Source organism: Podarcis muralis, chromosome 14 (genome assembly GCF_964188315.1).
Source record: "Podarcis muralis chromosome 14, rPodMur119.hap1.1, whole genome shotgun sequence".
Classification (NCBI taxonomy): domain Eukaryota; kingdom Metazoa; phylum Chordata; class Lepidosauria; order Squamata; family Lacertidae; genus Podarcis; species Podarcis muralis.
In genome coordinates this window covers 36,485,882-36,502,703 of record NC_135668.1, presented here as the reverse complement: position 1 = coordinate 36,502,703, position 16,822 = coordinate 36,485,882, and the positions used below count along the sequence as shown (strand labels likewise).

Here is a 16,822-nt window from a genome sequence, read left to right as displayed (position 1 = left end):
AGTGTCATAAACAAGGGGCACCATCAAGATCACCTCCGTATAAGTGCCTGCTATCTTTTATCTAAGCAAGTGTGATGCATCCCTCTGGTGAGGATAGTGGGTGGTCCAGCCTATTTCCAAACTTTGAAGCTAAGAAGAAGGGTGGGAGTCCTTATCCAGTGAGCCATACCTCCAAAGTTGGAAGACTGGGGGCCACGTGGCCAAGGCACCCCAAGAGGCTTGGCCATGCAGGGCCAAAGTGGCAACTCCCCTGACCTTTACAAAAGGGGTATCAGGAGCTCTCCTAAAGATGGAACTGGAGCAAGAGAGGAGGCCTGGGCAGCACACATACCTCATTGGCTGCAGCTGCCATGGGAGTTGGGTGGTTAACAGAATCGCCTAGTGCAATGGCTAATCTGAGATCCTTCTGGATGTATTTCAGGTAGAAATCTGGTTTAAAATTTCCTTGCAGGATGTCTGGAAAAAAAGAAAAGAAACAAAACCCCAGGTACATTTCACATTCCACTTTCCCAGCTGCTGACTTGCTTTCTCTCTTCCCTTGCAGATTTCACCAGTGCCAGGATCAAACTGATCCTGCTTAAAGACGTCAAGTAGACTCAGATTGCTACTCTAAAAGTGATCTTCAAGGCAGATATCTTTCCTAACCCTCCTTTCAGTGACAAAACCTAGGACACTGCTAAACTGTGACCCTCCCCCAACCATGAACTTCCTGTATCACCCCATATTTTTAAAAGCCTGGCTGTGAATACAGATGAAGTAGCAACAAGCCTGCAATGTTCAGTGGATAAAATCGTTGGCTTGGATGTGGGAGTATGAATCTGCAGCTACACTACACTAATTTCATCCTACACTACACTAATGGAATAGTGAATCCCAGAAGCAATGCTTATCTCCTCTCCCCCACTCTTTGAACCCCACTATGCAACTGTTTGGTGACACTTAAAAAGAGATACCAGCTTTCTGGTTAAGAAGGAAAGATGGGAGAGAACTTTACTTTGGCACTTCTGGTCCAAGAAGATGCTGGCGAGTTGTCCCTGGTTGAGGATATCCAGAAGAGTCTGCTGCGACTGACCAGTCACTTGAGCCAGAGTTAGTCCTTCTGCTATTGTGGCCATGAAGCTTCCTTGGACCATGTTCACAATGAGCATCATCTTGGCAGCGTTCCCCACTTCCCCTGTGAGAGAGGCACACACTGTTGGACAGCTCTATATAAGGAAAAAACCAAGAACCTGCACCATGCCCACTGACTTCTAAGCCGTTCTGAAAGACACCCAGTGAAAGCAACTACATATTCTGTTTGGGGTGGGTGGACTGAATCCCTAATATGCATGCGTGCATCACTGCAACCTGGAAGCGAACAGAGAAGGCGGCATAACGGGGTGGGAGCATAGTGGGCTTATGTGTGCTATGCAGTTGTGCATGATGACTCCGTACACAACCCTTCTGCAAATCAGGGCTTGCCTGTATCACTGCTTCAGACAGACGCTGGATTCCAAAACAATTTTTTTTTGACCACACAGTTTTATGTTCTCTTGCCTAAACATGCTGAGGGGAGACTCACCTTCCTATTCCACCTCTCAGAATGGAGATACTAATAGCAAGGGTGGACAACATTGTGCCCTCCAGATCAACTCCTGATTACTGGCCATCAGCTGGCCTGGAGCTGCTGGGAATTTTAGTTGAACAACAGTGTGGAGGACCACAGATTGCCCATCCTTACTATACAAATCGAGGCACACTAAAGCCAACTGAATTCAGTGGGCTTAAACTATATTCTGCCTATGATCAGCCTACTATGATTCTCTTCAGCACTGGGATGGAAGGTATTACCTAGAAAAAAAGAGGTTTTCCCCATTGCTTGGAAACAACTACTGCAGTCTTCATATAAGCCCCTGTCACCGGCGGCTAGTATCACCAGCATGCCATCGTTAGAGAGTTGTTGGTTCCCTGAAACTGGTGCCTCCAGGAAGCGACCACCCCTGGATACGATCACCTGGAAGAAATGAGAAGAAATGTCCCAATTAAATGGGGCACACACATACGGCACCAACCAAGAGGTCTAAGAGGAAAGCTACGCCTTGAAAACCATCAGGAAATACAGGAAACCCCAAACACCTATTAATGACAGGAGCACCCATGAACTCCCTCTAGCCATTGGGTTAACCTGTTGTGGTGACACTGATGGTGAAAACACCCCATATATTGGCTAATGTTGAGTATGTCAGCAGGAGACTATTGACAGCGCAGCTACTTTTCAGGGAAGTGAAAGGTCACATCAATTTAGGGGCAGCCAACTTGGTGCCCTCTAGTTGTTCGTGGACTCCAACAGTATCTGGAGGGCACCACACTGGCTACCATTTCTTTAGATCGAAGAAAAAGTTCAGAGATCCTAAGGACAGTAGGCAGGTGCATGTGTGTGCAAAAGGGCATACAGTTTGCAAGAAGGAAATGGGCAAAGGAACTCTGACATGGAGAGAACGTGGTACAGGGAGGTGAGGCAGACTTCCACAAATCATTTGAATCAAAAATCCGAATCTCTGGTTACAGGTCTCAATTTTTAGTAAGCTTGCAAATTGCCTGGCTCTTTTAAGGCAGAATTTGCATGTAGCGGAAAAAGAGTGAATGAACACCATCCTGAAGGAGAGCTAACCCTATTACATGATTTAAAATAATACCAGGCACTCAGTTTGCAATGCTTACCTGAGCCAGTTCTGTAACAGTGTCTGCATCCACGGTGGACATGTCCACGTAGCACTTTCCTGGACGTATACCCTGGAGTACTCCACTAGGACCAAGCACCAGCTGTGGGAATAGAAGAGCGCCAAAGCAATAGGGTGTCTGCAAAGGAAATCCACCTGTGCCAATGCTAAAGGGCCTCCTGCTAACCATCTCTGCACAAGGGCTTGCTGAAAGTGCCTACATGACTTGAGTGGCCTCAACATTATTTACCTTATAGGATGCTGCTGTTCACTTTAGACAGAGGATAGTTTTAAGGAAGCTCTAACACCAGGGACGCGGGTGGCGCTGTGGGTTAAAGCCTCAGCGCCTAGGACTTGCCGACCAAAAGGTCGGCGGTTCGAATCCCCGCGGCGGGGTGCGCTCCCGTCGTTCGGTCCCAGCGCCTGCCAACCTAGCAGTTCGAAAGCACCCCCGTGTGCAAGTAGATAAATAGGGACCGCTTACTAGTGGGAAGGTAAACGGCGTTTCCGTGTGCTGCGCTGGCTCGCCAGATGCGGCTTTGTCACGCTGGCCACGTGACCCGGAAGTGTCTCCGGACAGCGCTGGCCCCCGGCCTCTTAAGTGAGATGGGCGCACAACCCCAGAGTCGGACATGACTGGCCCGTATGGGCAGGGGTACCTTTACCTTTACCTTTTAACAAAGGATCAGGAAGATGGCATTACTGCCTTGGGCAACATTTTCTCTCTATCTTGGATAAGGGATGTCTGGTTGAAGCTCCATTAGGATGTATTACTATTTGCAGTTCCAAGCAGAGGGGAGAAACTGGGCCACACAGAAATAAGACTAGTTTCTCACAGGGTCAGCCGAGCATGCGCAGAAAATTCATGCAGCCCAACTTCTTACTCAAGGATAAACCTCCCATTCTATTAACTTCACAGCCTTGCAGTTACATATATATAAAACAAAAGGGGTAAGATTTGATTGATGTGTTGACATTGTAGGGCTCTGGATGGGTGCTGGTTATGACAGCAGCCCATTTTAAATGATATGGGAAGGGAAAATCCTTTTTTTAAAAGGTAGCAGATGAAGAGTTGCCTAACTCCTGGGCTAGATGGACCTGGTCTGACCTGGCACAATGGTAGCCTCTTAGGTCCTATTAGGAGGATCAGATCATACATTTTGTGTTACTCTACCTCATATACACTCAGCCACACAATTATTTTTGTGTATTTTACTTGTATTGTGCATTGGTTTAGTTATATGGATAAGATGAGCTTAGGTAGGACCCTGGAGCAAAATCACTTAATAGAAAAATATACTTAACTGTGCCAGGGGATTCTCTGCTGCTTTTCTGAGATTTTGCTAAGCACAGATAACAGTTTTTCAAGCCTACTCTTACAGCCACATAACAGCTACAAAACTTGCAGCACAAGCACAGTCCTCTTTATTCCACCCTCTATTAGTAGTGTCGGGTTTTAGGAGTGTGCTACTGGGAAAGCACACACTAATCAAACTCCATCTGACCTCAGCCTTTGAGACCGAGGTTCAAGCTCCACCTCTTGGTGGTCTCATCCAAGTCACTCTCAGCCTCTGTTCCTCAGCTGTAAAATGGGAACAATAGCAACCTCTCACAGGGTTGGCTGCGGTTATGGAAAAGTCACAATAAAGTTATCTAAAACATTTTAAACTGTGAAGTGATACAATTTGCTTCTGTGGCTGACTGTGGTTATCCTATCCCACAGCACACACAGTCCTTTATTTGTTTTATATATTGCCTTTAGACTACAGCCTTCAAAGAGGATCATGAAAATTATAAACATACACTACACCAGCAACCACACAAAATGAAGAACACAAAAAGCAAAAGTAACCAGCTCTGCCCAAACCTACTGTGAACTATTCCAGTCATTTGACAGAAAAGCCTTTAGAAGGAGATTAAATATTTGGGCAGAAAATATCAGCACACAGCTGAAAAGACAGGCTGACCTTGTTCTAAATACTAGAGCCATGTTTTGATACTCTGATCAGTTTCCACCCATGATTTAAAACTGGGAGGCACACTTCACTCTTAATTCTCACAATTTCTGTTCCCAGAACAGCAGGCAGGCTTCCTCCTTGAAACTACCACTACCTCCTATTTCCCCCTTCCCAGTCAAGGCAAGGCAACAGTGATGCTTCTGGGCTTTTCCTGCATCCATCAGCAATTGCATAAGGAAATCCTAGCACACGCTTATTCCAATTGAATATTCTGATACAATTCAAAAAGTCTAATTCTAGTATGTCCTTATATATATGCTAAGTAAAAAGGGAGGAAGGTTAATCAATGTTGCACGGGCCCTCACTGCTATAAGGAGCACAGAATGGAGGACGCCTCCAGTTTACTAATTTTTTCAAGGCACACTTCAGCCTCTCTTGCAGTACACTAGCATGCCCTGATGCACAGTTTTGGAATTACTGTACCAGACAAACTTTGGGGCATCCATTACAATGAGGAATATGATTTCTGCACTTTCTTGGCATAGAATTAAAGAGCTGCAGAGATTCATGACTGGAATCAATGGAGTCAGTATGTTTTGGAAGAGTTTTTGGTCATGGAAAGTCAGCGCTGTGTACAGCACTGAGAGAAAGGTGAGAGCGTGCAAGAAAAAGAGATAATCCTTACATCCTTGGCTGCCTTTGGATCAGATACGCAGGCGAAAGTGATGTCACAGGTGGAGACCACTTCAGCGGGGGTTCTTCCCAACCTTGCCCCCTCCTGGATGAACAAATCACACTGCAAAAGTCACAGACCCAAATGTAAGAAATGGAAACCACTGAATAATAAAGGTCAAAGCTGGCTTCGCTCTACCAGGGACTCTGATGTGCCCATGGTGAACTGAAGAGGATTGCATCCTGGACCACATTCACATGAACAAAATGAAACAGGGCTAGGCTATTTAGAAGAACCTTGTTTTCTGGGGTGTGGAGATCACGTTCAGTGATGTCAGGTTCTCTTCTCTGCTTTCTAGAGTGGTTAGCTATCCTCTTACTTTAGGCAGTGCATTACAAGGAGCATTCTAAAGACCCCAGAGGTTCCATAGCAACTTATCAGGCCCTCAGCTCAAGAGGCCATTGATAGCAGGCTACCTTCTAATAGCCAAACAGGTAGCAACAGCTAGAGCCCAGTTCCAAAACACAGCCCATGTGGGCTGGTGGGGAATAGAAAACCTCACCTGTCCTGAATGACAGAAGACAACCTGCTACTTTCTACTGGTGGCAGTAGGTGGGGATGGGTCCTGGCACTAGCTTTCATCATCTCTGTGTGGGCACTGAACATTTGGGCCATTCCCCTGCTGTCACAGGCTGCTAGATGGTAGCTCCAAAACCAAGTCTCTTGATTGCTTTCACCCCAGAATAAGGGGGGGGGGAACCATTGTGAGTTTGATCACTGCTTTTAAGAATTAGACATGCACACTATCTCTCACTCCACTGTGCTCAAGCAATTTATAGACTAGCCATTCCAGCTGGCTGTAGCAGAGGGACAGAGAGGCTTCAGGGTCCACTCCATTGACTCTGCTGAGACAGGCTGCCACTGGCCTCCTCTCATTCAAATCTTCCCATTAAAAAGCTACTTATGTGTTCACTACGAACTGATGCCTGGGTCGACTTCTCTTCCTCTTCCCTCTTGTGTTGTATCTGTTAGGTTGAAAGCCTGAAGGGACTGGCTTATATGCTACTGATCTCATATACAAGCTATTCCAGGAGCCTTTTTGGCTGAAGGGCAGGGTAAACCAATGCTTCAAATAAATAAATCCATCTCCAAAAACTTGATACAAGAATGATGTGGGCACAGCTGCTCCAGAGATCAGAAGGCAGAGCTTCTGCTACTAGCCACAAAAATAGCACAAAATGAGAGGAAAGAACATGAAGCAGAGGGAAGGAAAATGTTACCATGGCTACTATGTTCTGGTGTGATAATTTAAGCTGACTTTGTCACAGCAGTGGTGGAGCTCAGAAATGCATGTCTCAGACGTGACTGACAGAAAGGCATACTTTTTGTCTAAATGGCTTCTCATTACTATACTTCCAAGCTCAGTGAAACCCCACTGTTCACATTTGGGATGATGGCTTAAGGTCAGCCAAGCTGAAAGTCGCCACAGCTTCATAATGAAGTCTCTCTGCAGATGCATAAGCTTAGACTAGGTGACCAAGATCATGTATGATATCGTCTCATACATTCCAAAGAATGAACTCACCTTTTCAGCAGTCCGGTTCCAGACCGTGACAGTGTGACCCATTTTTAGTAAGTTGGACACGATGCCACTCCCCATCAGGCCAAGGCCAAGGAAACCTATCCTGGGGAGGAGAGAAGGAAGTTTGTAGTGTTGGAAATCTGCATAAGGGCTTAATGTGAGGTTGGAGATATAGAAGCAGAAGCTCTTCGAGGCCTTGTGGGGTTCAAGCTTAATGGAAACAAGACATACGGAGGCAGGCAGCAAAGTGCGTAATTCATAGTAACAGAGGATTTATTGGGTGAGCACCAATGTTCTCAGGAGCAGGAACACCAAAAGGATGACATTTATATCCCTAGCAAAGAGCCAACGGCTGACAGACATAAAAAATCTGCTCTATACAGCATGCCTAAACAAGCAGTCTGGACTTAAGATACATTACTTTCTGCTCAGGCAGATAAGAGAACCTCATCCTAGGAGGACAAAAAACTGGGTGCACAAAGTCATACTCACTGATAGCACAAAACCGACTAGGACGGTGCAGTGAAAAATGTCTTGGGTTTGCATGTGCAAGGTCTAAATTTGAGTACAGTTCAGCAATGACTGGGCAACTCCCTCTCTTAGCTAGTTTGCCTCAGAAGGCTCAACACAGCATTTGGTATCCTGGTGCACAACTCACAGATCAAAAGTCACTTATGTTTTTGTAAATCTTTCTGCCATGCCACTTAAAAGAGAATTAAGTGCTTGTTTAAGCTACAGTTCACATGTTAGCAGCCACTCTGGTTTCATGCTTAGGAAAAGCCACTGCTAACATGCAACATTCCTTATCCAAATTACTAAGGAGGGAAGGGGGGTATTGGAAGAATTTTGGTTGAGAGGGCCCTGCATGCACTTTAAGTAAACTATAAAGAGGCAGTGGCAAGAACAAGGGATACCAGAATGGAACAAAGACAAATTACCCTTGGAAACTTACAAAGAGTACAAGTGACTGTTTCCCTCCTCAATTAACAAAGGCGTTTCAAAACTGATCTTAATAAAGCTAACACATTTTAGCTTCCTGTACGTCTGCTGTTCAGTTCACGGCTGGCAGCACTTGCAATGCTTAACTAAACCACCATGAGAGGCTTGCGGCAAGCCACTGCTAAGACATTTTCACACTAACTGAGCCCAACCCAGAGGGACGCATCGTCTGCTTCCGAATTGCTAAGGGGAAAGGGTTTACCTGAATACTTTCATTGTTATATATTAAGTTTCCCTTCAGCAAGCCTGAAAAACGGACATTCCGAGACAGCTCCAGCCACAAACAGGCCACAGCCTGTTCTGCATCGGAGCAGGAGGGAAATTGCTTCCGAGAGCGAGGCAGGAAGTGCAACTGTAGCTCCTGTCACTCTAGAAAGGAGAGGGGGGAAGCACAGGAAGTGCCAGAGGACACAAGTGTCATAGAGTGCCGTTCTTGGAAGGTACACTGCTTCCGCCTCTACCCATGTGCCTGGTGGTTTGGGGTTGGTGGTTAAACAGATTAGGCCACCTGACCTGCCTTGCAGGACAATGCTTTCGACCACATATAGACTAGGCAACTCCCAGCACATTCATGCAACGACCCTAGAGTTGTGATGAAAGCAACTTTCATTTTTCAAAATACATTCATCAGACCAGCAGGCAGGCTCATTACGATATCCAGGAAGTCTTGCTAATTTTATTTATCCTAGTTTGATCATGCTCTTCTTCAAGAAACTCATTGCTTTTGACTTTCTTGCATCTCTTGGAGCCTTTTTTTTATCCTGGAAAGCCTTTGCAGCTATTTAAATTTCTAATGTTTAGACTAGCCAGTTACTTTGGTGATTCTCTGAATTGTTTTTAATGGTGTTTTATGTTTTGTTGTACATCACCCTTATATTTTATAATATGGTGATACAGAAATACTTTTATAAAAACACAAAACTCACTCAGCCATTCCTCTTTTAACAAGCCTTCTAAAATATTTATCCCAACTGGTATCTGCTTTGAATCTGAATAAGTTTTCCATATGTGATCTTATTTTCAACTGCTGTGACACATATAACTATGGTTTTTAAAAATGTTTTATACATGCAATTGTTATAACTGTTTACATATATGTACCAAATTGCTTCTTGAGCCAACAGGCAGACATGGCAGACTTCAGAATCAGAGGGAAATGAAAGAAAAGGAGGTTCTTACTTCTTGTCTGTGGGAGTGATGCTGCCATTGATAGCCGTGCTGTCGGCTGCCTGGATAGACGTGGACCCTGTTTCCTAAGGGGTAGAAAAAACACAGCCATAAAAGATAATTTTACTTTACAGAAACAGGCTGTCTCAAAACTATAATGCAGGCATGTAAAAACGGAAGTCTGCTATACCTCTTCACACACCTTCAGCTTCTTTGTGATGGCTTGGTAGCAAACAGCCGGCTGCATAGAGAGGAAAAGGAAAATAACAGATTTGGGGGAAAACTCTTTTGCTGTCTTGCAGGGCAAGTATACCTATATACTCAGCATGAATAGACAATTAATTATGAGCAAGCCAGAGACACCCCACCCTACTTTCTGTATGAGAAAAATAGTTCTTATGTTCAACCCCTTCCCTCCAGGGCAATTCCAGATAACACTGTGAACTCATAGGTGAAGAACCAAGCTTAGAGAGATCTGGCAAAAAAACCCCCAAGCGTATATGGTAATAGTAAATAATTATTGCAGGAGAACAGCTGCAGGTCAGTTGGTAGAACACTTGCTTTGCATACAGAAGGACCCAGTTTCAATCACTAGCATTGGAGAGCAGCTGCCAGTCAGTGTAGAGTCTAGGCTTAGGGTGATACTGAACTAGATGGATCAATGATCTGGTTCAGTATAAGGCAACGTCCTATTTCCTACTCCCCAACCATGCTCCCTTAGGATGGAGGAATCTTTATGAAATGCATGTGGGGTGGAATAAATGACTGTTATCTCCCTATAGCTGCCTTATGAGCAACTTCTGGTGACCTGCTCCATTAACTTTTAAAATCATACTTGTCCCATATGTACAAGTGAAAAACTGCTGTTCCTCAAGGAAATCTGAGGATGTCACAGCTCAACTTTAAAGGCATTTTCACTTATGAATGCCAAGGCAAAACTAATGAAACCTGGCACAGAGACTTCAGCTCCTGAAGTGCCACAAGCAATGAACTCATCAGCCAAACCTATTGCTCACCTTCTCTGTCTGGCTAAGCAGGAAGTGATGGAAATGAGGGTCGCCATCTTTCACAGGCTGCAATTGCAAAGAGGCAAACTTAGAAACCAAGGCAACCAAACTTCAAGTCTGAAAAGCCTCCACACACATTTTAATGGGTCGTCACTTTCTCAATTCTGAGGAGACTCCTTGATGTCTGCCACAGACTAGCAAGAGTCTTGTTTTTATCTCTGTACCTAATACAGGATGTGTGTCAAGAAGTTATCATTATGCTTGATAATAGAGGTGGGAATTAAGAGAGTCCAGGAGAGGCAGGCTGGGGAGTTCAGCTCAGAAAGAATTGGCAGGAGAAGGAAAGTAATTTCCAGGACATAATACACACAGTAGCCTCTTCAGTGAAAGCCACCCATGGCAACATTATGGGAGGCTGCTTGAAAATGACTCCTTGGGATATATTTAAGCTTGTGATATATCCCATAAAAGCACTTTCCGTTTAAAAACAGGACTCATCTGAATGTATTGGTTTCTAAGTTGCAATCCTAAGCACACTATTAAGCAGCAAGCAGTTTACTTCTGAGTAAACATGTTTAAAATTCTGCTACAGGTCTGTGATCTCAAATCTTTTTTTTTTTAAAAAAAGTCACTTAGGAAGCCTTTTTTTTTGTCTGAAGAGCGGTTTATTACTGCTTTAAATAAATCAGTTAAACACTACCCATTCTAAGAGCATGTTCATGTTAGATGGAAATCATCAATTTAAGTGAAATGTTTCTGATAAATATAAAACGGTGAGGGACACAGTTTGCCAACTCCAAAAACCAAACCTAAGGTGATATCTCAGAAACTACTTTGACTACTTTTTTTATCTTCTGCCTCTTGGCACCAGTCACTATCAACTCTTCAACTAATAATTGGTGTTGACTGGTTATCTAATCATCCCTTACCCCTCCTTATATTTTCTACCAATGGTCCACACAACAAAGAGAAAGACAAGATTCAATTAGTATTGTGTTAACAGTGTAATAGGTTTTGATGTTCGTCATCACTGCCTCTTTCCATATGAACCAGCCCAGATACAGAGATCATCCTCTGAAGCCCTTCTTTGTGTGCTTCCTCCACGAAAGGACCAGAGGGTGGCAACACAAAAATGTGCCTTTCCTGTGGCGGCTCCCAGTTTGTGGAATGCTCTCTGCAGGGAGGCTCACCTGGTGAATTCATTACCTGTCTGAAGACGCCAGGAAAAATTGTTTCTCTGTAACCACGTCTTCGGCTGCTTAACATTCTATGGCTGATTAAATGTGTTTGCAGGTGGAAGATTACTGGTTTGTTTTTGTTTTATTATATATTTTGGGTTCACATTTTGTGTTTTTATGTTGTGAACCACCCTGTGATCTTCGGATGAAGTCTGACTAATAATAAACAAACAAACAAACAAACAAACAAACGTGATAAATAAATAAAATTTGGTTTGGAAGGAAATTTGTATTTTAAAACATTGCAAGCCAAATGCAAAGATGTATTTAACTTTTTGTGTAGTTTGGCCCTCAGAACTGAGCAATGAAGGGTAGGAGGGGAGGGGAAATTGCAGGGAGAATCACATGAAAAGACTTCTATCAGCCAACAACCTTGAGTTCTATCCCCTCTCTGCTATTGGACCTAGTACAGGAGTAGCCCATGTGGTGCCCGCCCCTCCAGGCATTGCTAGACTGTAACACCCTTCATCCCTCACCAGTGGTTACGCTGGCTGGGGCTGATGGGAGTTCAGCAACAGTGGAGGGCACCACATTGACTAACCCTGCCCTACCAACTTTGCCAACTGCTGCATTCTTTATAGGAAGTCCTGCTGCCTCCTCACTGCTGCCAGAGGGCTGTAGAGTGGCAGCCCTGGAGCCCCAGACAATCACCTGTGCTGCTAAGCTTCTACCCTTACCTCCTAGCTTATGAGTATTGCATCTCAAAGATCAAAGAGGCTACAATGAACATGCTGAGCTATGCAAAAAGCAAATTCTGAACATGACGTGTGTTTGCCTTTGGATTCTTTTCTCCTTTCTTTCTAGGATAGACCTGCATGACTTCTGTGTTGCAGGGAGTTTGCCTGGAAGTGTGAGGGGGTCATTCTTTACTATAACTGCATAACATTGGAGTCTAAGGGGTGGGAGAAGATAGGAAATTTGAAGTTGAGCATGCTAGTGTTTCTGGGGAGGAGAAGAGTGATGTCTTGCTCTGCATTGCTTCACTTTGTGGGTCTCATCCCCATTTCCCAAGTTATTTTCTCTAACCCCCAAATATGGAAGCTATATATGGTTACCACCTGGTGATGAAAGACAGGAGCATTTCTGTTCATGTTCACAAGTTATATTTTTGCATTTGAGCCACTATGTTCATAACGTAACAGCTTTTTTTTTATATTTCCAAAGTGAGTTTCTCAGAGAACACTTTACAAATAAGTAAACAGGGAATGAGCCTTACTGAAATTGATAGGCCTTACTTTTGAGTAAACATATATAAAACATGCTTATAGCTTGCTTCTCAGGCCTGGCATGCCTCGTGCAATAGTAATCTGAGACCTTTAAATACAAGTAAATGCACTGTTCATGGCATGTGATTTAAAGCATTTTAAAGAGCTGCCCTAAGAAATGACTTAAATAAAAATATTTTTATTATTTATATACATTTAATTTTAAAATGTTTTAAGAAGCTAAGGCATAGCTATTAGACTAATTAAACTAGGCTACAAGATGAAGACTACTATTGTCATCTTAAGACTGAAAGAGTGCAGAATGGTTTTTGTCAGGAATGAGGAATGACCAGATCCCAAACTTCTCACACACACACCCCAGACCATTTTGATGGGTAAACAGGGCTACACAACTGTCAATCACCTGACATCACCATGGCACCAGGAGACCCAACTTAAAGCACCAATGCATGGAAAAGTAACGCCTCTTCTACAGTGGGCTGGTTTGTATGCAAGCGTAAACTATGGTTTGGTACTATGTGCTGGAATGAGCAAGAGCAAATCACCTACTCCCATGCAACCAGGAGGCCTTCTATAGATTTGAAATCTAACTTGTCATCACAATATAATTGTGGTTTAAAACAAGCTTTGGTTAAATTGAGCAAGCCAGCTTCATAATCCATGGTTAGTAGTTGGTTTGCTCAGAAGTTGACCAAAACATCTTTAAACCACAATGCCTGGTTTGCACATAATAAGCCAGGTTTCAATGGAAGCAAATCTAAATGCTGCAGAAATCCTTCTCTTGGCTGATGGTGAGTCCAAGGCCTTATCCAGGTTTGTTTCAGTTCATGCTAAACCATGGTTTAGTGTTATGTTAGAATGAGCCCAGTGGCTCCTCCTCTTGTTTCCCTTCGCCCATATGAAACAGACAGTAACCAGGTCAATGCAGAGATGGGTACAGGAATAGGGACAGTAAGAGAGAGGAGATGAAGTAATACAAGAGGTGAGTATTTGAAACTGGAAAAGGGGCATGATGCAAGTCATGCACAGAGAGGACTGGAAATGGAAGAACAAGGAAGGAAAGGGTCTCTTGCACAAAATATGGGGAACCAAGCCTTCCATTAAGAAACTCTGATGTATGCAAAGTAGAGGATTACTGTGATCCACCCCTCTGTGCTTCGTACAACAGCAGAAATGCTAGAATTTTTTCCACTGAGGAAAAGACAAAGAATTAAATCACCTCGCTTACACTCGGTGGCCATTTAAAGCCAGCCATGGTGCCAGTCATCATTCTCTTCACTGTGCTCGATTCAGGGATTGTCAGATCCTGTGAAGCAAGGAGGAGATTGATCAAGAACAAAGTTTACGGGCAGAATCCAAAAACTCTGGGCGCAGGATATTTGAATAGCAGCTAAATGAATATGTAACAAATATAATGAAACATATTTTCTTCTTCCACATACTCCCAATCACTCTTTGGAAAATGTTGCTCTTACAAAGGAATACAACTTCCAAAATCAAGTAGTGGAACGTGCTTGCAAAATGCAATATGAAAAACTCTCAGTGGAAGAAAGGGGTTTGCGCTAGGAGCAAATGGCTGGGTGGGTTAGGAGAGTGCCATCTCTCATGTGCAAAAAAGGAAGAGAATGAATGGTGAGGAAGGGTCCATCTGTATTCTATACACAGAGGACCGAGAAGTGTTGCCTCTACAATAATAAATGTTCTCTTTCCCAAGGTCTGAGCTTATAGTATTTGGTGAAAGTTGGGCAAGTAATAATTTATTGGGGCCAGCTTTTAATGGGTAGTGTTAAATGAGACCTGGGATAATTTGAATTCTGGTAACGTACAGTATTTTTTAAAAATGGGTTAATTTATTGATTTAATTTCTGTTATATCTAGGAACTTGGGATGGGTGGCATGGACAATAAATCCAATAAAAGCAAATTAACCAAAATAAGCAAGGACTTTTAGCAGCTTCAAGGTGACTCAAAGCAACCAAGCAATAATCCATGCAGCAAGATCCTACTGTAAACTTGGAAGCAAGTCCCCACCCCACCCCCAGGTTCACTAAGACTTACACCCTATTAGGTGTGCTTAACATCGTGAACGTAACATAATCAATGCACATGACAATGATTCAATACATGCTGTCTAGTAAATTTCACAAGCCAGGATGACATTTATTTCCAAGAAGGACTCCCTCATCTTATCTTATTTCCCTCTGCCATTATTGTCATCGAGAAATGTACTGAGAACACAGTGCATCTCAGCTTGCTCTTTTACCATTATTAACCTCTTGTTTTATATATATATATATATATATATATATATATATGGGCTCTGTTCCAGTAACAAGAAGCCGAAAGCACCAGCCTGAAGATGACGAGTGAGACCTCGTCGAAACGTCGCCTAGACACCCCAACTTTTACACGGGAAGATACCCGAGGACACCAAAACCTGCATTCCTGTACCCGTGAAAATCTACGAAAGCAAACATATATATATATATATATATATATACACACACACACACACACACACCAATTTGCATCCCTTTCCTTGACTCAAACGGAACCCACCCTTCACCTCTAACCTAGTTTCTTCTTAACGGGTCCCAATTTCTGGAATGAAGAATTGTGCCAAAAGCACATTACACTCTAATCTATACCTACTGCTGAGGGAGAAGGAAAGCAATGAACAAAAGACAAAATCTTTACTGGTTTTGGAATCTTGGCCAATTTTCACTGCGTGTCATCTAAGCACCACCACTTTTTGCTTTCTATTTCAATAAATGATCTGGCTAAGATTTTTAGGCTTTTCCAAAAAGTTATGATTCATATTATCAACCTTGGCTAGTCTAAGCCACTATTCTTTTTATGTGGTAGTTCTTACAACTCTACCATCAATCTTCAGCTGGGCCAAGTCCACACATTGGCAACCCTTATTAAGTATTAAATCCCTTTGGTGTAAGAGTTGCAAGAGTAACAAAATAGCCACCCAGTCACATAATAGGCTCCTTATCTTTTGCTAAACAAATGCTGGATTTTGATAGTTACTACATACAGTAGTTACCTAAAATGAAGTGAACTTGATGGAAATTATTTCGAGCAAACATGTGTAGAATTGATGGCAAATATGCCCTTGCTTATCTTCTCAAGCCTGTGCCATCTGGCTCTATCCACTCTGCAGTAAATTCCTTCAATTTGTGTGTATATAAGTATTTTGTGTATTGCATATACGTGGGGGGCTGGACTGTAGAGGCTGATTTGGCTAGGGCGGTGGAGAGATTACCCTGAATGATAGCAGAACCTTCCCATTCCTTCCAAACCTATGATCAGGAACAATCATTTTCATCTCCTACCCCTGGACCCACCATGTATTTGTGTACCATGTAAAATGCATGTATATGATACTGGATCTCTTGAATATAAACAAGGAGCGACCAAGAGTCATCCAATACTGCTCTGCAACCTCTAAACATTGTGTGTGGATGTGATGACTGGTGTCACAGAATTGTAGAGTTGGAAGAAACCCCAACGGCCATCTAGTCCAACCCCCTGCCCTGTAGGAAGTTTCTCCCCAGTTGAAACCACGACCCTGAGATTAAGAGTCACACATTCTACCCATTGAGCTATCACCTTGAAAGACATCTGTAGGGGTTGAAAGGTGGGTATAAATTATTTTACAACAACCACCTGAAGGTGTAGAGGGAGTTGCCACAGCCTCATCATAATCTAGGGAGCATTTTATCCCATCACCATCTTTGGAATAACTCTACTACCCTCCTACATTAAACTTCCCATCTCCACCACATTTTAAGTAAAAGGCTAAACCAACCAACCAACCAGTGTCCATTTAGTGCTTTCAGTGAGATGTTTTCTAGCCATCTTCCACAGCAATTTGCAATCCCTTTTGATTTTAGGCAGAGTGAGATTCCACAACAGTAACAAACCAGGACCATTTCAGTTGCCAAGAGGACTTGGACTGTCACAGCCAGTGCTATCTATACAAAGCCTGGTCCAACAGCCGTTCTTACAAAAGCAGGGCTCTCCTCCACTGGAACTGGGCTCCCAAACTCTTTTGATGATTATATTTTGAAAAAATACTGAATATTCTTCAATGGGCAAGAGAGTATGCAGCAGTGGTAGCTGAATGAGCAGCGTCATCAAGAAGTCTGTTGCTTTCAGTAGCCTCTTTTCTTTCCAAACTTCTTGATGCTGCTGCTCCATCAGCCAGAAAATCCATCCATAACTGCCAACTTTTCTGCAATCCACCATGTAAAAAGGGACACCCC

The 16,822-nt window shown here is 43.3% G+C and overlaps 1 protein-coding gene across 23 annotated transcripts in view; it reads right to left on the bottom strand.

Moving 5' to 3' along the window:
* Window positions 1-16,822, bottom strand: part of GLYR1 (glyoxylate reductase 1 homolog) — a 41,701-nt gene that overhangs the window by 4,145 nt on the left and 20,734 nt on the right. For 6 of the 23 annotated variants that reach the window (XM_028705221.2, XM_028705234.2, XM_028705228.2 and 3 more), the window contains 10 exons: window positions 13,769-13,855; window positions 10,095-10,151; window positions 9,269-9,319; window positions 9,091-9,164; window positions 6,916-7,015; window positions 5,343-5,453; window positions 2,701-2,802; window positions 1,831-1,993; window positions 995-1,174; window positions 332-456 (listed from right to left, as the gene is read on the bottom strand). In XM_028705221.2, coding sequence (XP_028561054.1) covers window positions 332-456; window positions 995-1,174; window positions 1,831-1,993; window positions 2,701-2,802; window positions 5,343-5,453; window positions 6,916-7,015; window positions 9,091-9,164; window positions 9,269-9,319; window positions 10,095-10,151; window positions 13,769-13,855 — 1,050 coding nt within the window. The remainder of the gene's footprint in view (window positions 1-331; window positions 457-994; window positions 1,175-1,830; window positions 1,994-2,700; window positions 2,803-5,342; window positions 5,454-6,915; window positions 7,016-9,090; window positions 9,165-9,268; window positions 9,320-10,094; window positions 10,152-13,768; window positions 13,856-16,822) is intronic. The other 17 variants (XM_028705226.2, XM_028705243.2, XM_028705241.2 and 14 more) reach the window with 12 other exon arrangements.